Here is a 24,192-nt window from a genome sequence, read left to right as displayed (position 1 = left end):
TTAACTCTTCTTCTCTCTCCACAGATGCTGCCAGACCTGCTGAGTATTTCCAGCATTTCTTGTTTTTATTTCAGATTTCCAGCATCTGCAGTATTTTGCTTTTATTATACTGGTTGGTAGATGCTGTTTGGAGAGCAGAAGTAAGTTCTGTGGCAAGCAATAAACAATCTCCACCAAAGCATCCTGGTCTCAGTGTCTTCTTCACAAACAGGCTTGGAAGTTTCTCTAACATAAGGATGTAAAGGGTTAATACTGAAAACTGTGAAAGTGACACCTTGCACTGTATGAGTTATGATGTAACAGTCACATGAGATAGGCTTGAGAAGAAGGTATAGCAGCATGAAGGTGTCTTGCGGAGAGTGTATGTAATAACTGTAAATAATAAAGGGTTGTTAGTTAACCTTTACCAGAGTCTAAGACTTTCTCTGGAATGCCCTTTCTCTGGAATCCAACAACGCAACATTAACTATGCCCCCAATTTGTTGTCGTCTGCCTATTTTAAAATTGTACTTTCAATTCCTGAGTCCAAATTGTTTATGTAAATAGTGAGCAACAGTCCCAGCACTGATCCTTGTGGAACACCATGGGCTGCATTTGAAGACTAGCGGCGCATGTAAAAAAATGCGGCCAGTGCGCATGGGTCCCACGTTACAGAGCCCCTGCAATTTCAAACACGGCGGCTCATTTGCATGTCCATGGTGCCCGCCCTCCTTCAATGTACAGGCGCCGGTGTCATTTTTAAAGGGCTTACAGGCCTCAATGGACATTTAAAATTTAATGGGCCACGTAAGTTACACTGAAAAGAATTAAATGACCTTTCCATGCATTTTCCCACCCCACCCCCCCACTGGCATTTCAAAACATTCCTGCCCTTTCCCCCCCACCCCCATAATTCCTATACTGAGAATACTTTATCCCCCCGCCCCCCCCCCCAAAATTCGGCACCTTTGTCCTTTACCCCTTCTCATCACCACCCCACCCCGACCAATCTGCAGTGTTGTCATCCCGCTCCCCCCCTCCTGCGCAGAGAAAGAATCCTCCTCTCCCCTCCCCACAGGTGGCACGCCACGTTTCCCCGAATGGGGATCCAAAGGCATGGCACTGTCGGCCACCCGAATAAAGATTGGTGTGGCGATTAAGGAGGTGACAGGATCCTCATTAAATCAGGTATGTAAATTAGTTTACATACTGAAATGGAGCCCCCGTCACCAAGAGATCGGTCCAGGGCCTGCCGCTGTCGGGGTTGGTGGCGGGCCTCCACCGCACCGATCTTCATTGCCCCCCCAATGCCACTATTCCCAATGATGGAGGGGCTTTAAAATCCAGCCCCACTTCTCATCTTTGCCAGTCTGAGTAACTACTTAAGCTCTATCCTCTGTTTTCTGTTTTATTGCCAGCTTGTTATCCATTGTACTAATTGTAAGTAATATAGACAGGAGCATAAAATTACAAAGTGACATTGATAGATTAAGTAAGTGGGAAATACTGTAGCAGATAGATTTCAATGCAGGTAAGTGTGAGGTCATCAATTTTAGATCAAAAAGGGCCAGATCCAAGTATCTTTTAATGGTGAAAAGCTAGGAACAGTGGAAACCCAAAGAGGTTTTGGGGTTCATTTACACAGGTCTTTAAAATGCAGTATTCAGGTATAAAATATAATCAAAAAGACTAACTGAATGTTAGACTTCATAACGAGAGGGCTAGAATATAAAAGGAAGAATGTTTTGCTACAGCTATGCAAAACCATGATTAGAGCACATCAGGAGAACTGTTTACAGTTCTGGGCATCAAACATTGCAAAGTATATATTGACCTTGGAAGGAATATAGTGCAGATTCACCAAGAGTTATATTATGAGGAGAGATTAAATAACCCATATTTGTATTCCCTGGAATACAGAAGGTTAAGGAATGAGTTGATTGAGGTTTTGTACGACTTTGAAAGGAATTAATAGACTGGATAAAGAGAAACGCTTTCTGTTCATGGGTGAGTCTAGGACGAGAGGACATACCTTAAAATGAGAGGCAGGCCATTCAGTAGAAAAGTTAGTAGATACTTCTTTAAATGAAGTGTGATAGAAGTGTGCCACTCCATCCTGCAAAAACAATTGATGGTAGCTCAATTAATAATTTAATATTTTAGATCGATAGCTTTTCGTTAGCCAGGGGTATTAGGGATATGAAGCCAAGGTGGCTGGATTGGATTGGGATACACATCATCCATCGTGGAACAGGATCAAGGGCTTAGTCATAGAGTCGTAGGGTTATGCAGCACAGAAACAGACCCTTCGGCCCACCATATCCGTGCCAGCCATCAAGCCTATCTATTCGAATCCCATTTTCCAGCACTTGGCCTGTAGCCTTGTATGCTATGGCTCATCTACATACTTCTTAAATGTGGTGAGGGTTCCTGCCTCTACCACCCCTTCAGGCAGTATGTTCCAGATTCCAAACACCCTCTGGGTGAAATTAATTTTCCTCAAATCCCCTCTAAACCTCCTACCTTAAATCTATGCCCCCTGGTTATTGACACCTCCGCTAAGGGAAAAAACTTCTTCCTATCTACCCTATCTATGCCCCTCATAATTTTGTATATCTCAATCAGGTCTCCCCTCAGCCTTCTCTGCTCTAAGAGAAACAACCCTAGCCTATCCAGTCTCTCTTCATAGCTGAAATACTCCAGCCCAGGCAACATCCTGGTGAATCTCCTCTACACCCTCTCCAATGCAATCACATCCTCCCTATCGTGTGGCGACCAGAATTGTACACAGTACTCTAGCTGTGGCCTAACTAGCGTTTTATACAGCTCCATCATATAACCCAGGGCAATACTTATGTTCCTATAATGCGTGAGCATATTTCTGATCTGTTAAACCTCTTGTTAAGATTGCGGGTGGTGGGAACAGAGTGAATAGTGCCCAAATCCTCCACACATTGTTACACTGGATGGGTTGGATTAAAATCAGGACTAAGATGTTTAATAGTTTTATTTCCAATGGCTTTTCATTGGGCAGTTTCTGTCACATTGCAGAAATCCATGATGCCTATTTCTTAATTTAGTTCTTAACTGGCATTGGCCATGAGCTTTATCTATGTTTATAATATATTTTCCTTTTCATTCTTTAGGGGGTTTACAGTTTGCTGCCACTGATCATGTAGATACAAATGGATTAATCGATGCCTTCACTGGATTAGTATCAGGAAATGGGGACATTAGTCAACAGTCAATTCAGGTTTGATTACCCTTCAGAGAAATGAATTTCCAATTATTCTTGTGCCAACCGCATGCTTCACAGTAAAGTATAATAATTCTATTTGTTTGGTCCCAGCTTGAAAGTTCTGGAACAAGGATTGTGTCCAACAGTTGGTTGAATGGTACAGTTTTTATCGATAAGACTGTTGGGAACGACACGTTTTTTGTAATTATGTGGGAGATGCAGACACCAGATGTGTTTGCAAAAGACCCCAGTGGAAAGATGTACAACAACAGTGACTTTGAGATTGATAAAACTGTACATACAGCTCGTCTGAAGATTAATGGAACTGCCCAGGTATGGATCAAAATACATCCTTCAATTCTTCATGTTTTGCAGTCTATTACCTATCAATCTAACCTTTTTTCCTGGTACTATTGTCTAAGTGCAGCCTGCTTACTGCCATCCCTCCTCTATTCAGATAAGATCTAATTTCCTACAACAGTCTTTCTTGTGTTCTCTGTCATTAACCAGTTGATTACACAGTCCAAATGGAATAAAGCAAATGGTTTCTTTTCCTGGCTGTTCCCACATTGTGAAATGTATCACTTCTGAATGGTACAGCTTCCAGTGCATTGGTGAGAAAGCTGGGTACGAAGAAACATTCATTCAATTTGGATGACAGCCTTGGGACTTAACACATGGGAGGCATCACAATTAAGTCTAATCCTCAGTTCATTACTTTCACACAGAAAGGTTCTAGCGATGTTTTCTGGATAACAATTAGGAGTAGATGTCCTGACCATTCCTTCCCTCCTCACCATGTGGCACTGAAGCCAAATGTAGATCCTCAGTGGAGATCAGCTCAGTCAGCAATCGAATTTGGGACTTTCCTGAATTGTATGGAACAAGTCATTGAGGGAGCTCCTACCTGTCCTACAATTAACATTGAATATTTGTTTCCCAGACAGGACCTTGGATGTACAGTATCCTGAATCCTGGAACCGAACAGGTTATAACCATCACAGTAACATCCCGAGCAGCAGATGAGAAAGTTCCCCCAGTCACTGTCAATGCGTATATCAGCAGAAAGGATTCATTTAGCCCGATGATAATCTATGCAGAAGTCAGTCAGGGATTTTTACCGGTCCTGTTTGTGAATGCAACAGCTATTATTGAATGTCCGACTGGGTCTCCAGTTGAACAGGATCTTTCTGATGACGGCCTAGGTAGGATTCATAACATGACCCTGTGAAATAGAATGTATACTTATAAGTATCAGAAATATATCCAATATAATTTTCCTTTCCATAGAAAGTATTCCTAAGAAAGTACAGAAAGGCTTTATGAATGGGTTCGCGTTGGCAGGTCTTTGCATTTTTCATTACTGATCCAATAATCTGGCCTTGTGAGAGTGGTGCCTCCCCTCACTCTAGCAATGCATTAAAATAAGGAATGAGGCATGACTGAGGACTGGTGACACCTCGTACATTAGGGAGTCCTGTGCCCCTGCCCTCAGTCAGGACCTGGTGTTGCATCGGCAGAAATTTGCCTGATATCACCAGGTATATCTCTTGAATAACTGATGGAAGTGGGGCCCACCTGAGGGTCCAGGTCAGAATTGAAGATGAGGGGGACAAAATTGTTTTTGTGATGTCGCAGCAAGCTCCCAGGATCGGTGGGTACAGCCTCTGATCCTTTTGGATGGCTCAGGATGTTCAGCATTCCATATCTGCTCTCCCTCCCGGTCAGGCAACATTGCTGGGGGCCTGTACTTTCTGCAAGCATTGACCTGTGCTTGCAGAAAGTACAGGCCCCCACAGCAAGGTGAATGAGGCATGAGCAAGTTTTCCCAGCCTCCTGCCTCATTCTCTGGTTCATTGGCTAGCTGGCTGCCTCAGGGCAGGATTGCTGAATAAAGTGCTGTGGCCTGCAGGGATCCCGGGAACAGGCTGAAGAATTCCAGGTCAGGTCTGTTTTCTTTTTTTTTTAAAGCATCCACCCCCTCAAATTATTAAAGTTTATCAGGACGTTATGGCTGCTAATCTGCCTCATCAGCTAGAATGTCCCAATTTTTTCCCCCAAAAAATATACTTTATTCATAAAAATCTGTAAAAAAAAAAATACATTACAAAACAGTTCAAAACAGCACCAAGTTGACATTCCAGAAAGTGCAAAAGAAATCAGTTTACTTCAATACAGGAGTGAGTTGCCTCACAACCCTTCCATTCCATTTTACATGCCATGTACATTTTACAGCAAAACCATATTTGGTGTATACAGCCATGGGTCCAGACCCTCGGTTCACTATGGCGGGAGGACCTTACACAGTGGTCTTTCCCCATTGAGTCTGCCTCAAGCTTTAGTGCATCCCTCAGCACGTAGTCCTGGACCTTGGAATGTGCCAGTCTGCAACACTCAGTCGTGGACAACTTTTTGCACTGGAAGACCAGCAAGTTTCGGGCAGACCAAAGAGTATCTTTCACTGAATTGATGGTCCTCCAGTAGCAGTTTATGTTAATGTCGGTGTGCGTCCCTGGGAACAGCCCGTAGAACACAGACTCCTGTGTTACCGAGCTGCTTGGGATGAACCTTGATTAAAAACTGCCTCCGCATGCTGCCCTCGAGGTAGCTGTGGTGGGGAAGAGACTGTTGCCCACTTCCTTCTAGAATGTGCCATTGCAAAGCAGGTGTGGAAAGAGATGCGGTGGTTTTTGTCGAGCTTCATCCCAAGCTAGAATGTCCCAATATCTAAATCCAAGATACGCCATGTAATTTGCCTGGGATAAGCTATCACTGATTTCCTGAGGATGACCAAAAAGAGTGCACTTCAGGGAAACAATTCCTATCTAGAACCTTAATGAGGGGAGGCAGGAGAGTCTGCCCTTTTCTCTTTCCCTCGTTCCATAGTACATTTGAAGCTGAGCATTAAACTGCCTCATAAATGACCCCCAATGACATCCTTCCCTAACCATAATGCAAATAAGCTCATGCCAAACAACAACAGTAACTCTGATTTTTTATTTAACAGTTCAAAGTACTGAAAAGAAACATTTGCTTTTGTTGATACTTCATCTTCTTGCGCCTTACATATTATATAGTACTTAAAGCACAGAAACAGCCGATGGCTGTTCATTCAGCCGATCATTTTTTTTATTCATTCGTGGGATGTGGGCATTGCTGGGTAGTCCAGCATTTTATTGCCCATCCCTAAGTGCCCTTGAGAAGATGGTGGTGAGCTGCCTTCTTGACACTAGTGAGTGAGTTGAACTCCTCCATCCTCTCTGCTATTGTGGAGAGCATGCTTGGCATGTCTGTCAGTACCTGGCTACGTTCCTGATGTAACTCTAGTATTCTCCTTCTCAACAATAGACCCCAGGGTTCAGCATCTATGTCCAGCTGAGTAGAGCTTGGAGAGGATTGTGTGACTTGACACAGTCTTCTCTCACAGCTGTGCCTACCACAATTGTCTGCTTGTGCTCACTCATGAACTAGAATTAACAGGTGAAAATCCAATCATCTCTCTAAACAGGTTCACTGAAGTGAGTATCTGTGCTGTTGTACCACTTTACCTCCCGTGAGGGTGAACCTGCAGAAGAATTGAGTTTCTTTGAGGAATCATCCTCATAGATATCCAGCGATGCTGTACATGTGCAGGCTATGGAAGACAAAAGAAATACTTATGATTTTGTCGTGGAAAAGTCACAATCTTGATAATGACCTCAGTCTTCTCATCATTCAGTCATTGATGAAATACGTCCAGCGTATGTGTGACAGAGATCTTTGTAATTCTGTCACCAGCTATCTGTGAGTTCCCTGTCTCCCCATCTCCAATTGGGTGAGGCACAGATGTGCCACCTATCCCCAAGGCATTCTCTTCTGCTTCAGTGAGCTGGATTATTTGTGGAGACCCACCTCAAGTCCTGTCCCTTGTCCTTGTGCTTTGTCTCCTACAAGGGGCAAAGAACAGACCTGAGTGAGGTTAGGTGTTCACCTGATGGATGCAATGCATTTGGTGAGGATGACTTATGAGACACATGCATCATGTTTCATAAGGATTGGTGTGAGTTCCAACTGTGAATAGATAAATGGGGAAGTGGTGAAATGACTAGAAAGTGAAGGCTGGGTGCTGCTGAAAGTTGAGCAGGTGGGAAGACTGATGTGATGGAGAATGCTTGACAAATCAGAGTGAAAGTGGGTGGGGGCTTAAACCACAGATGTAGTTGAATCAACAAATGTACTCACTTTTCCTGACCTGGTAAGGCCATTAAACCACCTCCTACATTGCACCCATGGCCTGAACATGTCACCTCCTCAGCTGCCTCCAACCATGTCTTCATGGTGAGAGAAGGTTTCTTCCTGCCATTGCGAGGGAAAAGTATTTCCCTCTTAATCCTGACTATACCCAGCAGTAATTTCAGTGAAGCATTATTGAATCTGAGTGTTGCCCTTGCTCATTGCCTCATACAGGTGCACATCACGCTCACTGTGCAGCTCGGAGTTGCAAGGGCCACTGAGTTGAATTCTGGGTTTCCCCATACAATTTAACCAACCCCACACCCCCACCACCACCCAGCTCAACAGCTGCCTTCATGTTAATATCGAAGCATCACAGATATAGTAATTCATAGAACAAGGAAAGAGTTCTGAGTTTTGAAAGTATGTCTTGCCCTGATCATTTTACTTTGCAGGAGCTTCCATTTTGTGGGATTTAACACGTGCTAACCTTAGTGCAGTATTAGTATTCCATGCTCCACTCAGTCTACAGCTTTTTACCCTTTCTTGCCTTTAGGTGCTGATATTGTCAGGAATGATGGTATTTACACTAAGTATTTCCACAACTTTACTGGACATGGAAGATACAGCCTTAAAGTGCGTGCACAGGGAAAGAAAGGGACTACAAAGATGACAATCCGAATAGCAGGAAATACTCTGTACTTACCAGGATACACTGAAAATGGTAATAAATACTCGGCAATGTCAAAGGAGATTATGTAGAGATGCCACAACAGTGGTGAGGGTTTTGTGTCAGGGTGAACAATGAGTTGTAAGTTTGCTATTTGAACTGAATGCTATTTGTCTGGGTTCTTATCTGCAGCTGCCCAGATAACTTACATAATGCTCATGTTTTCTCATAATAAAGCGCAAGAATTTATATCACTCCTAAAAGCCCATATAAAGTCCCAAGGTAAATAATGGTACAGGGGATGGTGGGGAGGAGGAATGATCTGATGTGTGTCACTTCTCTTACCGATAGAGAGCTGTGCCATTCTGTGTTACCGATGTCAACCAACTTTGTACACTCCCTGAACATGTTAGCTTCAAAAAAAGGTGCATTTACTGAGACATTTTCTGTTGGGGTTCATGCCTCTTATGCAGGGAAAGTGATAATGAGCAGACAGTGTTGGTCTTGTATAAGATATTGTCAAATATCGTTATTGCCTTTATGTGGAGATACTATAGAATATTGTCATACATTCTTTACCTCAAATACAAGTTGGATGAAGTAGGAAACACAGATAATGCTTATTTATTAAATAAGCATATCCTATTTATTAAATCAATTAATGAGATAATTATTTAATAACCCCTTAAATGCAGTGTAGATGAGATATTGGTACCAAGTCTATTCATATTCATCAGGAGATTGCAAATATGTAATCCTAATTGCATCATGATGAGATCTAAAAGTCCTCAGGATGACATGTGTTCATGACATAGAAAAATAGGGGAATTGAGTATAAAAGTGCAAGAACACAAGAAATGGCAGCAGAAGTATGGCCCATCGAGACTGCTCTGCCATTCAATAAGATCATGGCTGATCTTGGGCTTCAATTCCTCTTTCTTGCCCACTCCCCATATCTCTTGATTCTCTGTGAGATCAAAACTCTATCTATCCCAGCCTTAAATGTATTCAATAATGGAGCATCCACAACCCTCTGGGGTAGAGAATTCCAAAGATTCACAACCCTTTGGGTGAAGTAATTTCTCCTCATCTCAATTGTGAATGATTGACCCCTTGTCCTGAGACTGTGTCCCTGTGTTCTAGATTCCCTGACCAGCTGAAACAATCTCTCAGCTTCTACCCTATTGAGCCCTTTCAGAATCTTGTATGTCTCAATTAGATCGCCTCTCATTCTTCTAAACTCCAGAGATTATAGACCCAATTTACTCAGCCTCTCATCATAGGACAACCCCCTCATCCCAGGGACCAATTTAGTAAATCTTTGCTGCACTGCCTCCAGTGCAAGTATATCCTTTCTTAAATGTGGAGACCAAAACTGCACACAGTATTTCAGGTGCGGTCTCCCCAATGCCCTGTACTATTTTAGTAAGACTTCTTTATTTCTGTACTCCAATGCCCTTGCAATAAAGGCCAACATGCCATTTGCCTTCCTAATAGCCTGCTGCACCTGCATGTTAACTTAGCGTGTTCCTTGTATGAGTACACTCAAGTCTCTCTGAACAACAACACTTACCTGTTTCACACCTTTTAAAAAATATTCTGCTTTTCTATTTATATGACCAAAGTGAATAACTTCACACTTCCCTACATTATACTCCATTTGGCATCTTGTTTCCCATTCACTTAACATGCCTCTCTATGTCCTCCCCACAGCTTACCTTTCCATTAAGCTTTGTATCATCAGCAAACTTAAATGTATTACCCTCTCTTCATCATTAATATAGAGTGTAAGTAGCTGAGGCCCCAGAACTGATCCTTGCACATCCCACAATCTTCAGCCAGAAGTGCCAAGTTGATGATCCATCTCGGCCTCCTCATGAAGTCCCCAGCCTCACAGATGCCAGTCTTCAGCCAATTTGATTCACTCTGTATGATATCAAGAAATGACTGAAGGCACTGGATAGTTAGTTAGTTAGAGATACAGCACTGAAACAGGCCCTTCGGCCCACCGAGTCTGTGCCGACCATCAACCACCCATTTATACTAATCCTACACTAATTCATATTCCTACCACATCCCCACCTGTCCCTATATTTCCCTACCACCTACCTATACTAGGGGCAATTTATAATGGCCAATTTACCTATCAACCTGCAAGTCTTTTGGCATGTGGGAGGAAACTGGAGCACCCGGAGGAAACCCACGCAGACACAGGGAGAACTTGCAAACTCCACACAGGCAGTACCCAGAATTGAACCCGGGTTGCTGGAGCTGTGAGGCTGCGGTGCTAACCACTGCGCCACTGTGCCGCAAAGGCTATGGGCCCTGACAATATTCCGGCAATAGTACTGAAGACCTTTGCTCCAGAACCTGCCGCTCCCCTAGCCAAATTGTTCCAGTACAGCTACAACACTGGCATCTACCCGGCAATGTGGAAAGTTGCCCAGGTATGTCCTGGACACAAAAAGCCAGACAAGTCCAACCTGGCCAATTACCACCCCATCAGTCTAGGGCCACTTAGCTCCTGACCTCATTACAGCCTTGGTTCAAACATAGACAAAAGAGCTGAACTCAAGAGGTGAGGTGAGAGTGACTGCACTTGACATCAAGGCAGCATTTGACCGAATATGACATCAAGGAGCCCTAGCAAAACTGGAGTAAATGGGAATCATGAGGAAAACTCTCTGCTGGTTGTTGTCATGCCTAGTGCAAAGGAAGATGGTTGTTGTTGCTGGAGATCAATCAGCTCAACTTCAGGACATCACTGCAGTGCTCCTCAGGGTAGTGTCCTAGGCCTAACCATCTTCAGCTGCTTCATCAATGACCTTCCTTCAATCATAAAGTCAGAAGTGGGGATGTTCGCTGATGATTGCACAATGTTCAGCACCATTCCCGACTCCTCAGATATAGAAGCAGTCCGTGTAGAAATGCAGCAAGACCTGGACAATATCCAGGCTTGGGCTGATAAGTGGCAAGTAACATTTGCGCTACACAAGTGCCAGGCAATGATCATCTCCAAAAAGAAAAAATCTAACCATCTCCCCTTGACATTCAATGGCATTACAATCACTGAATCCCCCACTATCAACATCCTGGGGGGGTGACCATTGACCAGAAACTGAACTGGAGTAGCCATAGAAATACCGTGGCTACAAGAGCAGGTCAGAGGCTAGGAATCCTGCGGCAAGTAACTCACCTCCTGACTGCCCAAAGCCTGCCCACCATCTACAAGGCACAAGTCAGGAGTATGATGATACTCTCCACTTGCCTGGATGGGTGCAGCTCCAACAACATTCAAGAAGCTCGACACCATCCAGGACAAAGCAGCCCGCTTGATTGGCACCCCATCCTCAAACATTCACTCCCTCCATGTTGTGCAGACCCGCACCTGCCAAGAATGAGGCACATTAATTTCACCACATGGACATTAAATTTCAAATTGTTGCTGGGAAGAAGAGAAGGCCTGTGACAAGGGGTTGCCAAGCCCCTGGCTGGAAAGTCATTTTTGCATATTAACAGACAGTGCTTGGAACAAAGGAGCTATCCCCTGCTCCAATACAATCCACAAACAGATGTGGTCAAACCAGTTAGACACATGACTAACCTGCTTGGCAGTCTGGGTTTTTTTCTGAATTGTGCAGTTTGAACTGAGAGTCTGCAGAAAGCTGTTTACTCCTGGATTGAAAAGACCTTGCCTGGCTGGCTCACCACAGCGTCTCCTGTCTGCTCCCATCTCTTTCTCACGGAACTCCAAAACCCTCTGAAAACACATGAACCCCAAGAGAGAAAAGTCTCCTACAGTGAACAAGGTTTAAGAAGAATACTGGGCCCCAACGAAAAGCAAGATCTACCTACAATCAAAGACTCTACAGTGAGCTCGAAGTACAATAACAAAAAACCCTCTTCAGATATCGCCTCAAACTTTTCCACTCTATTTTTCTTCTGCTCTTTTCTGTCTTTATCTGCATGTGTGTATCACCTATGCATGCTAGCGTGGGTGTGACATGTATCCATAGGCATCAACTGAATTAGAGTTTAAGTTTAAGTTTAATAAATTTCAATCTTTCTTCTTTATACCCAAGAAGACCTGTTTGTGCTGGTTTCTCTGCCTTATAATCGGAAAGCAGTGAACAAGGATTCACCAAAGGGGGAGCTAAAAAAACACTGTGTGTTTGAAAATAAAACTCTGTTACAGTAAGACCAGGGGAAGGCTGAAAGGGAACACTAGACCTCTTTCTCACCTCATCATAACAGAAATTTGGGTGCTTGCATCTGGAATTTTACCCACAGACAAACGAGAGAAATTGGAAGTGGGAAGCCAAATTGTTCCCAATCAAAAAACAGCAACATTAATACTGGTTTTCTTGTGGTTGTGTGTGATTGAATACTAACATGTCTGCAGCTGAAGCTAGTAGCTCCCCAGGCCAGGGTGAACTAATTTGGGATAAGTTAAAAGCAGTGTCTATGGAGGAGTTGAGGAAAATGGCTGAGCAGTGTGGGATCACTGTATGTGGCAAGGCTAGGAAGTTTGAACTCCTAAGACTAGTGGTCAACCATTTTTCATTTGAATCTGAAGAAGCAGAAACAGGGTTAGAAGCAGACTCCGACAGGGTATTGTGAACAAAGATACAACTGGAACAGAGGAAACTTGAATTTGAGGAAAGAGAGAGGGAGAAAGAGCTTTCCAGAAGGAACGTGAAGAAAAAGAAAGACAGGAGAAGGAACAAGAGAGAGAGGAGAGAGAGAGAGAGAAAGAATATTCGAGAAAGAATGCAAAGAGAGCTGAAGCAGCTTGAGTTAACTAGGTGGCCTAGTTAACCCCAGTGAAAGCATGGCCAATATGGAGGAGCATAATCCAGGTCTGGATACAGAATTGTCAAAATTAGCTCAATTAATTCCAAAATTCAATGAGGAAGACCGTAGAAGGATTTTTTGTGTCCTTTGAGAAACTGGCAAGGCAGCTAAAATGGCCAGCTGAGACCTGGTCACTTTTACTACAAAGCAAACTAACTGGAAAAGCGCATGAGGTTTATTCCCTGTTGCCAGATCCTATGTCATCAGCTTAGGTGTTTCTGTTATCTGCAACCCTTTGAAGTGTATGCCTTTGATATCTTATTTCTTCAAATATTTATTGCAAAAGAAACATATTTCCTTATTTACATTGCAGTAAATTTCTTCTTGGCATTGATCCTTGCTGTAATAAAAGACTACTATAACTGTGTGACTTTCTAAAGTGCATTTGAACCTAACAACTCCACCTCATTATTATATGGCTCTTATATAATGCCAACTAGCTTATTCTAGTTCACAATCTATATGCATCAATTCTGGGACAGTCATCACAGTAAGATTTTGATGTACTTCAGCTAATTTTGAACCATAGCAGACAGTAGGATCTTACAAATCATGGTCAAATATTTGTTGTTAAGATTCTTTAATACTAATAATCAACACCAGTATATCTTACAATCCCATCTGAGCATTTACAGTATTATAAAAATAACTTTGTCCCATAAAAGTGTACATGGAACTATCTGGAAGGTTTACGTAGCAACATCTGTGGGGAAAAAAAAGAGTTAATGTTTCAAGTCCATGACCTTTCATCAGAATGTGCTCCTTGACCTACTGGGTGTCTCCAAGCATTTTAAGTTTTTATTTCAGATTTCTAGCATCTGCAGTATTTAGCTTTTTGATTTAGAGGAAGAAGATAGTCCGGATAAAATAGTAAAGAGGAAAAAGTCAGAATAAACTAGATCTTTGGGCCTTTGTTGGTTGTTCCCTAATTATAAGAGAATCCAAGGGTGGATCAAGCTGCGATTATCCCTCCCTCTATGACTATCACTAATCTCCAACTCCCAACACTGTTTATCCAAGATCAGAAACTTGTCCTGAGGGAAATTACAAGCAAGTCCTTTATGCCAAGACCTAGCATGGACTCAATGGGCCGAATAGCTTCCTTCTGTGCTGTCATGACGCTATGTACAATTTGTTAACAGGCTAGTTAAGTCTATGTAGCTTGAATCTAAGAGATACATGTCTTTCTTTTTAATTAGGCAAAATTCACACAAATCTACCAAGAGTTCCAGTCAATGTGGATGACCTTGAAGCTAAATTAGATGACTTCAGCAGGGTCCAAGCAGGAGGAACAATATCGGTTCCTTCAGGAACACCTATTTTTGACTTTCCACCATGTAGAATCACAGACCTACTAGCAACAATAGTTCAAAATAAAGTTGAGCTGGAATGGACAGCACCAGGAGAAGACTATGATCATGGAGCAGGTAATTGTTACTGAGTTCAAGTTACTTAGAAGGAATTTTTTCTCTCTAGGAGTGAATTGAACAGATAGTTGATGAATGTTGATGACCAGAAGATGTATCACACACACAGAAGAAAAGTACTTACCCACAGGAAGAAAGGGACCAAGAAATATTGAAGATCAAGTATGGTGAATTTGGCAGACAAACTAGAGGCATTGGCAGTTCTGGTTTGAGGAATTATTTATAGTGTATGACATGAGCTGTGTGCATAGCAAAGCTTGACAAACAGCAGGGAGATAAATGACCAGTCTTGGTAGTGTGGAGGGTTAACTGTTGGTCAGAACACCTGGGGAACTCCATTACTCTTCATCAAATAGTCCCACTGCATATTGCTATCCAACTGAAGAGGCAGATTAATGTTTCATTTGAAATATAGTTTCTCTGACACTGCAGAATGGACAAAGTAGTGCACCAAAAATGTCAAAAGCAAAATATTGCAGTTGCTGGAAATATGAAATAAAAACAGAAAATACTTGAAATATTCAGCAGGTCTGGCAGCAACTGTAGAGAGAAAAACAGTTAAAATTTCAGGTCCGAGATCGTTCATCAATTTGTTAGAATGTGGCTGAGGAAAATACTGAAGAAGAACAACAGGCAATGAAATGGGTGTACAAGGAGTTGAAATTAACACCTGAGGTTGAGAATTATGTTCCGACATGCAACAACAATAACCTTCATTGATATAGTGTCTTTAGTGTAGTAAAACACTCCAAGGTGTTTCCCAGGACCATTATCAAAGGGCAGATGCCAAAAACCTCATCAAACAAGTAGATTTTAAGGGACGTCTTAAGGGAGAGGAGAGAGCCACAAAAGGACACGTTTACAGGAAATACGTGGGTAAAAGCAATGCTGCATTCGCCACAAAAATTTATCAAAGAATCATAGAATCATAGAATGATTACAGCACAGGAGGAGGCCATTCAGTCTATCATGTCTGTGCTGGCTCTCTGTAAGAGCAACTTATCTAGTCCCACTCCCCCTGCCTTTTCCCCCGTAGCCCTGCAAATAGTTTCTCTTCAGATAATTATCCAGATCTCTTTTGAAAGCCTTGATCGAATCTGCCTCCACCACAGTCTCAGGCAGTGCATTCCGGATCCTAGCCACTCGCTGCGTAAAGAAGTTTTTCCTCATGTCGCTGTTGCTTCTTTTGCAAATCACTTTAAATCAGTGTCCTCTGGTTCTTTTCCCTTCAACCAAAGGGTTCAGTTTTTCCCTGGGTGAAAATTTAAACAATGGTGCTATGTTCCTTTTTTCTGATTCACTGAAGACAAAACTTGGAAAGTTTCAGGAGAATGAATGCCATGTTCCAGATTTCGTTTTGTTGTATCTTCATCACAGTTCAATGTTGAAAACCCTGGTACAATTTCTCAGGTATGGAGTTCAAGGCCACTTGCAGACACTGCCCACTTGTAGTTTAAAAATGGTGTTCTTAGGCAGGGTCCTCCTTCTTCCGTTGAGGCAGATGGAATTTCTCCCTCTGGTTCTGCTTTTGTCTGCCCAACATACACTTTTATTAAGTGCCTTATCAGACCCCTGATTTCTGTTATGTGACCATGGCTTCTCTTTACCATTGTCCTTATAAATGGTGTCTGATGGTGGGGCCATTGTTAGACAATGGGGTCTGGGTGTCTCCCATTTTCATTCCATTTTGATAAAGTGGAGTTTTTTCACACCCATTCATTTGAGTTTGAATTTGGAGATACCATGTCTGCCATTCCATTGTTAACCCAAAAGTTTGGCGCGACGTCGCCATTATCATAGAATGTATCATTTATATTTCTATGCCTTCTCCAAGGCTGATCCAGACATGAAGATTGAGTCAGAGTCCTTGTAGTTCCAAGTGTATTGACAGTACAGGATAAGGTCACCTGACCTCTTGACTCAATTAAGACAGATGCAAAGTACTCATTTAGAACCTCAGCTATGCCCTCTGCCTCCATGCCTAAATCCCCTTTTAGGTCTCTAATTGGCCCCACTCCCATTTTACCACCATTTTACTATTTATATGTCTATAGAAGACTTTTAGATTCTCTTTTATGTTAGCCGCAAGTCTCTTCTCATACTCTCTCTTTGCTTCTCAATTCTTTTTCCACTTTCCTTCTGAACTTTCTATATTCAGCCTGGTATTCTCCAGCTGACACCTGTCATATGCACCCTTGTCCTGCTTCATCTTAGTCTCTATCTCTTTTGTCATCTGGGGAGCTCTGGATCTGTTTGCCCTACCTTTCCCCTTCGTGGGAATGTACCTTGACTGTACCTGAACAATCTCCTCTTTTAAAGCAGCCCAATCTTTGATTCCAATTCACTTGGGTCAGATCCATTCTCACTCCATTGAAGTTGGCCCTCTAACAATTATTTGTCTTTATTCTGGATTGCTCCTTGTCCTGTTCCATAGCTAATCTGAACCTTATGATGCTATGGTCACTGTCCCCTAAATGTTCCCCTACTGTCACTTGATTCACTTGACCCACCTCATTCCCCAGAACCAGATCCATCAATGTCTCCTTCCTCATTCGACTGGAAACATACTGATCAAAATAATTCTCCCCTGAACACGCTCGAGAAACTCTTGCCCCTCTCTGCCTTTTACATTATTACTATCCCAATATTTGTCCATTTGTGAACACCCTTTCAGTGCAATCTACAGTGGTTTATGGCGATAGGATTGGGTTCAGCTACTTTCAAGAATCAGAGGCAGTTTGGGCACAGCCCACAGCAGACATCATTTTGGTGAGGGCGTTAGCACGCACCAGAAGTGTCCAGAGTAGGCATATTGTGACGTCAGTTGATGTGAAACACTGATTTGACTCTAGCACCGCCATTTTCAACCTCAACTCCCCAGATAACGCCCTCTCTTAAACTTGCTCAGCTGAACATGCATTCAACAGCAGTAAGAAACACCCCCCACTACCACCCCACCCCACCACCAACCCCCCACCCCCCACCACCCATCAGCCTTGTTTAAAGGCTACTCTCAGTTTAGTTGGTAACTGATTTCTACTGGCTCCTGCTGAGTTTGTAGAAGTGCTGCCAGTTTTGTACTGCTGTTTATAGTTGGTTAAATCTGCAGGGAGTGGTGTTGCTCGTGGTGAAGGCCTTGGTTTTGACTTCAAAGTTTCTGCTCAGACCATTCATTCCCAGTCATGGGTGCTGTAGTTTCCATCCCCCTTGGCCTGTAGCATGACAAGGGGAATGAGCAGAGGCAACACAGAGGATGACAGCTGCTCAACGAGGGAGCAGGCGGAGGGGCAGAAGGGCTTTCAGCAGGTCACAAATGCCTCCACATGAGCTTCCTCCCAACACTCTTCATCTAACCCCAGCAACATATCCTTATAGTTTCTTTCCCTCATGTGTTTATCTGGTCTCCACTTCAATGCATCTATGCTGTTTGCCTCAACTACTCCTTGTGATAGTGAGTTCCACATTCTAACCACTCTCTGGGTCAAACAGTTTCTCCTAAATCCCCTATTGGATTTATTAATGACTATCTTATATTTATGGCTGCTTCACCCACAAGTGGAAACATCTTCTCCACATCTACCCCATCAAATCCTTGAATCAGCTTAGAAGCCTCTATCAGGTTACCCCTCAGTTAAATCTCCCCTTAACCTTCTCTGCTCACAGGTTCTCAAATCTCTTCACATAACTGCACTTTCTCATCCCCAGGACCATCCTGGTAATTCTCCTCTGTACCCTCGCCAAGGCCTTGACGTCCTTCATCGAGTGTGCTGCCCTGAATTGGATGCAATACTCCAGCTGAGACTTAAAGGATAGCTTGTTCTTGTACTCTGTGCCTCTATTTATGAAATAAAGGATCTTGTGTGCTTTTTCAATCATGTGTGAATACACTCATTTATTTCCAATGTTTTTTATTTCCTCTTTTCTTAGCGTCTCACTATGAGATGAGAATGAGTGGCAGCCTACTACAGCTGCGGGACCATTTCTCACAAGCTGCCCTGGTTAATTTGGCCAGCATGAATCCACAACCATATGGCTCCAGGGAAACAGTTACAATTATTCCTCAGAATACTGACATGCAAAATGGGGCAACGGTCTACTTCGCTCTCCGTGCATACGATAAAATCAATCAGTCCTCGGAAATGTCTAATGTTGCCAAGGTTTCTTTCCTTGTGCCTTTGGTTGAGCACTCAAAAGGCAACAATAGACCGGAGAAGGCTTGGATTGCAGCAATTGTCACAATTATTGTGTGTTTAACCGCTGGGATCGTGTATTTTGTTCTGCACAAAAAAAACAAAAGGAGTATATCCGTAGAGGTGTAATATCCTTGCAGTAGGAATCTACAGGCAGCATGCAGTTAGTGAGGCTCATAATTCAAACACTTTATCAGATTACACTTTATACACATATAGACTTGGTCGGGGGTTGAGGAGAGGAACCATGGGGCTTCTCCAGTATTTACGCCATTTTCCGGGGTTTCCAAGGCTCTGCTACCAAAGTTACAGCAGACAGTCGGGAGACCCACTGCAGAAATTCGCCCCCTAAGTATTTGCTTGACCTCCTGGGGAGGAGGAGAGATAGGAAGGCTACACAGTTTTAGTTGGTTATACTCCAGTGGTACCCCAGACACACTCCAGGGTGTCTAAACTTAGGCTGTCACCAAAGTACATCTAAATTCTCTGTATTTGGGAAATTTTGTGTGTTCTTACAAAGAAGGAACTGTATAATTGATTAATCTTGATATTATTTCTGTTTCTCTGCATTAATAAAAATATTTTATGTAGCGAGAGCATTGTTTTCTTTGAGTGGCTCATACCATCTTTCAAAAGTTCAAAAAGAGGGTCCCTGGAACAGTGTCATTATTTGGATCCCTCATGTATAAATGCTAAAAAAAAGTGTTTTATACAATTAAAGTTCCATTAGTGCCATCATTAACAACAATAACTTATATTTTAAATGTAGCAAAATATATCAATGAGGTTCACAAATGGAAATAAACAAGGCAAGGGAGGCTAAGCCATGGATGGAGAGACCAGATGATGATAAGCATGAACAAAGAGGTGTATTTGAGAAGGTTTTTAAAGGAGGAACAGAGAAGTGGAGCAACAAAGGAGTTTAGGGTGGGAGATCCAGAAAGTGTGACCAGGGCAACTGAAGACTCTTCTGCCACCAATAGTTCAGAGACGTGATGGGGAAACAACCAGAGTCTGGAACCAAAGACAGAATGGAATATATAAGGTTGGAGGCAGTGGTAAATAAAGGAAGAGGGACAGGATGTGGAGGAACGTGAAGTGGGTGGTGGTGGGGAGTGATAGGAAACAAGGAGCCAATGTAGAACAGTAAAAATGGGGGTGATGTGTGAACAAAACTTAGCACTGAATAAAGGTGGAGTCATTGTGCATGAGTTGGAGTTTGTGGAGGATAGGAGGCCATTGGAATAAATATGGCCAGAGATTACAAAGACATGAATATGAGTGTCAGTGTGGAGGAGGACAGGTAGGAGAAGGCGTTGTCATTGTTACTCAACTGGAAAAAGACAGTCTCGGTGATGGTTAGGATTCAGGGTTTGAAGCTCAGCTCAGGGTTGAACAGGATGCTGAGGTGTTCCATGGTCTGGTTTAACCTGAGCTCGTGGCAGGCTGGAGATGGAAACTGTGGCAATGGAGCTCCCTTGATGATTGTGGCTCAAAGTGATGCATTCACCCTTCCTCATGCTAATTTCAGGAACGCTTGTGATTCCGCCAATACTAGCTGTCTGTTAGACAGTCTAATAGTTTGCTGTAGTCTAGAGAGGTGGTGGAGAGGTAATGTTGGGTGTCATCAGCTGATCCTGTACCGTAGACGCTTCCACAAAGGGGCAGCAGAAACAGAGAAGATGCAGGGAGGGTAATAAGGTAGAACTTTAGTTAACTCCAGAAGGTGCAGTCTGAGGCTAAGAAGAGAAACCATTCCTGGAGATGTAATCACTGTATTCATGTAGACTGGACTGGATTCTCCCATGGAGATACAAAACAATGCAGATGTGATGGAAGGGGTTTGTGTCATCCTACATTATGACAGTGACTACAATTCAAAAAATACTTCATTGGCTGTAAAGAGCTTTGGGACATCCTGAGGTACATACAAACATATGAACTAGGAGCAGGAGTAGGCTATTCGGCCCCTCAAGCCTGCTCCACCATTCTATAAGATCATGGCTGATCTGTTTTTGGATTCAACTCCACTTTCCTGCCTACCCCCGTACCCTTTGACTCCCTCATTTGTCAAGAATCTGGCTACCTCTGCCTTAAAAACATTTAATGACCCTGCCTCCACCACTCTCTGGGGAAGAGAGTTCCATAGACTCACAACCCTCAGAGAGAAAAAATTTCGCCTCATCTCTGTCTTAAATGGCAGACCCCTTATTTTTAAACTGTGCCCCCTAGTTTTAGTCTTTCCTACAAGGGGAAACATCCTTTCAACATCCACCCTGTCAAGTCCCCTCAGCATCTTATATGTTTCAATAAGATCACCTCTCATCCCTCTAAACTGCAATGAATACCATCCCAACCTATCCAACCTTTCCTCATAAAATAACCCTCTCATCCCAGGAATCAGTCGGCTGAACCTTCTCTGAACTGCTTCCAATGCAATTATATCCTTTCTTAAGTAAGGAGACCAAAACTGTACACAGTGCTCTAGATGTGGTCTCACCATTGCCCTGTACAACTGTAGAAAAACACTTCTACTTTTATACTCCATTCCCATGCAATAAACAACAACATTGCATTTGACTTCTTAATCATTTGTAGTACCTGCATACTAAATTTGTGTTTTGTGTATTAGGACACCCAGATCCCTCTGCATCTCAGAGATCTGCAATCTCTCTCCATTTAGATAACATGCTGTTTTACTATTTTTCCAGCCAGAGTGGACAAGTTCACATTTTCCCACATTTCTCCACCTGCCAAATCTTTGCCCACTCACTTAACCTATCTAGATCCCTTTGCAGACTCATTGGGCTGGATTTTAAAGCCCCTATGCATCAGGAATGGTGGCAGGGGGGCAATGAAGATCTGTGCAGAGGAGGCCCACCACCGGCCCCATGGCAACAGGCCCCATGTCGATCTCGGCGTTGGCGGTGGCGAGGCCTCGTGGCAGCGGCCTGCCACGCGGTGACGGGATCCCCAATTCAATATGTAAACCAATTTACGTACCTGATTTAATGAGGGTCCCGTCGCCTCCTTAATCGCCACATCGATCTTCATTCAGGCGGCCAATAACACCGCGCCTTTGAATCCCTGTTTGGGGAAATGTGGCGTGACACCTGCAGGGAGGGGGGAGGAGTATTTTTTTCTCAATACCGGGGGGGGGAGAGGAGTGACGATGATGTGGAGTACTCGGCGGGGGGGTGATGGGAAGCGGTAAACGGCAAAGTTACCAAACTTTGTAGGGGGGAAAGGGCATGAATATCTGGAAATGCCACTGGGGCAGTAGCAAAATGAATTTAATGGTAATTTTATTCTGTCTTTTGGTGATGGAACTGACCTGGCCCTTTAATTTTTAAATCTCCATTGAGCGCGGTAAGCCATTTCAAAATGGCGGCGATGCCTGCGTATTGGCACCGGATGGCATTGCCGGCAACGGTTCGCCCACCCCCTCCATGTCATCGCAGGGGGTGGGCGCCGCGGACATGTAAATGAGCCACCACGTTTGAAATCCCGGCAGCTCCGTGACGTAGTGCCCGTGCATGCAGGCCGTAGTTTTTTACGTCTTTGGCGGCAGACTCATAGAGTCATAGTGTTATACAGCACAGAAACAGGCCCTTCGTCCCATTGTGTCTGTGCCGGCCAACAAGCACCTAACTATTCTAATCCCATTTTTCAGCACTTGGCCCGCAGCCCATTATGCTATGGCATTTCAAGTGCTCATCTAAATACTTCTTAAATGTTGTGAGGGTTCCTGCCTCTTCCACCTCTTCAGGCAGTGCATTCCAGATTCCATCCACCCTCTGGGTGAAAAAAAGCTTCCTCAAACCCCCTCTAAACCTCCTGCCCTTACCTTAAATCTACGCCCCCTGATTAGTGACACCTCCGCTAACGGAAAAACCCTATCTTTGCCCCTCATAATTTTGTCTACCTCAATCAGGTCCCCCCCCAAGCCTTCTCTGCTCTGAGGAAAACAACCCTAGCCTATCCAGTCTCTCTTCATAGCTGAAATGCTCCAGCCCAGGCAACATCTTGGTGAATCTCCTCTGCACCCTCTCCAGTGCAATCATGTCCTTCCTATAGTGTGGTGCCCAGAGAAGTACACAGTACTCCAGCTGTGGCTTAACTTGTGTTTTATACAGCTCCATCATAACCTCCCTGCTCTTATATTCTATTCCTCGGCTAATAAAAGCAAGTATCCCATATCTGACCCTCTGTACTTCCTAGGGTCCTACCATCCATTGTATATTCACTTGCCTTGTTAGTCCTCCCAAAATGCATCACCTCACACTTCTCAGGATTAAATTCCATTTGCCACTGCTCTGCTCATCTTACCAGCCCATCTATATCGTCCTGTAATCTAAGGCTTTCCTCCTCACGATTTACAACACCACCAATTTTCGTGTCATCTGCGAACTTACTGATCATACGTCCTATATTCACGTCTAAATCATTAATGTACACTACAAACAGCAAGGGTCCCAGCACCGATCCCTGTGGTACACCACTGGTCACAGGCTTCCATTCACAAAGTCTACCCTCGACCATCACCCTCTGCTTCCTGCCACTAAGCCAATTTTGGATCCAATTTGCCAAATTGTCCTGGATCACATGGGCTCTTACCTTCTTAACCAATCTCTCATGCGGGACCTTATCAAAAGCCTTACTGAAGTCTGTGTAGACTACATCAACTGTCTTATCCTAATCTACACATCTAGTCACCTCCTCGAAAAATTCAATCAAGTTTGTTAGACACGATCTCGTCCCGACAAAGCCATGCTGACTATCCCTGATTAATCCCTGCATCTCCAAGTGGAGATTAATCCTGTCCCTCAGAATTTTTTCCAATAGTTTCCCTACCACTGATGTTAGACTCACCGGCCTGCAACTATCTGGTTTGTCCCTGCTACTCTTCTTGAATAATGGTACCACATTCGCTGTCCTCCAGTCCTCTGGGACCTCTCCCGTGGCCAGAGAGGATTTGAAAATTTGAGTCAGAGGCCCTGCTATCTCCTCCCTTGCCTCACATAACAGCCTGGGATACATCTCATCTGGGCCTGGGGATTTATCCATTTTTAAACCCATTAAAACAGCTAATACTTTGTCCCTTTCAATGCTAATTTGTTCATCACAATCCCCCTCCCTGATCTCTACACCTACACCCTCCTTCTCCATAGTGAACACAGATGAAAAGTAATCATTTGAAACCTCCCTTATGTCCTGCAGCTCCACACACAGATTGCCTCTTAAAATGAAGCCCCTTATGCCCTCTTTACAACTTACTCTCCTACCTATTGTTGTGTCATCAGCAAATTTTGCAACCATTCCTTCTGTCGCTTCATCCAAGTCATTGATAGAGATTGTAAATAGTTAAGGTCCCAGCACTGATCCCCATTAGTCATGGCTTGCTAACCTGAAAACGACCCATTTATGCCTACTCTCTGTTTCCTGTTAGCTAACCAATCCTCTAACTATGCTAATATGTTACCCCATACACCATGAGCTCGTATATAATAAAAGCAAAATACTGCAGATGCTGGAAATCTGAAATAAAAACAAGAAATGCTGGAAATACTCAGCAGGTCTGGCAGCATCTGTGGAGAGAGAAGCAGAGTTATGAACTCTTAT

At 43.4% G+C, this 24,192-nt stretch overlaps 1 protein-coding gene across 1 annotated transcript in view; it reads left to right on the top strand.

The window, feature by feature from the left end:
• LOC137372480 (calcium-activated chloride channel regulator 1-like) overlaps positions 1-19,061 on the top strand; it is a 37,980-nt gene extending 18,919 nt beyond the window's left edge. Inside the window, exons 9-14 of the mRNA XM_068036351.1 lie at positions 3,126-3,232; positions 3,329-3,550; positions 4,161-4,422; positions 7,986-8,153; positions 14,153-14,380; positions 18,308-19,061. Of these exons, the coding sequence (XP_067892452.1) occupies positions 3,126-3,232; positions 3,329-3,550; positions 4,161-4,422; positions 7,986-8,153; positions 14,153-14,380; positions 18,308-18,699 (1,379 nt within the window). The 3' untranslated portion in view covers positions 18,700-19,061. The remainder of the gene's footprint in view (positions 1-3,125; positions 3,233-3,328; positions 3,551-4,160; positions 4,423-7,985; positions 8,154-14,152; positions 14,381-18,307) is intronic.
• Positions 19,062-24,192: the final 5,131 nt, after the last annotated feature.

This window comes from Heterodontus francisci, chromosome 8 (genome assembly GCF_036365525.1).
Source record: "Heterodontus francisci isolate sHetFra1 chromosome 8, sHetFra1.hap1, whole genome shotgun sequence".
Taxonomy (NCBI): domain Eukaryota; kingdom Metazoa; phylum Chordata; class Chondrichthyes; order Heterodontiformes; family Heterodontidae; genus Heterodontus; species Heterodontus francisci.
This window is presented reverse-complemented; position numbering and strand designations above follow the sequence as displayed.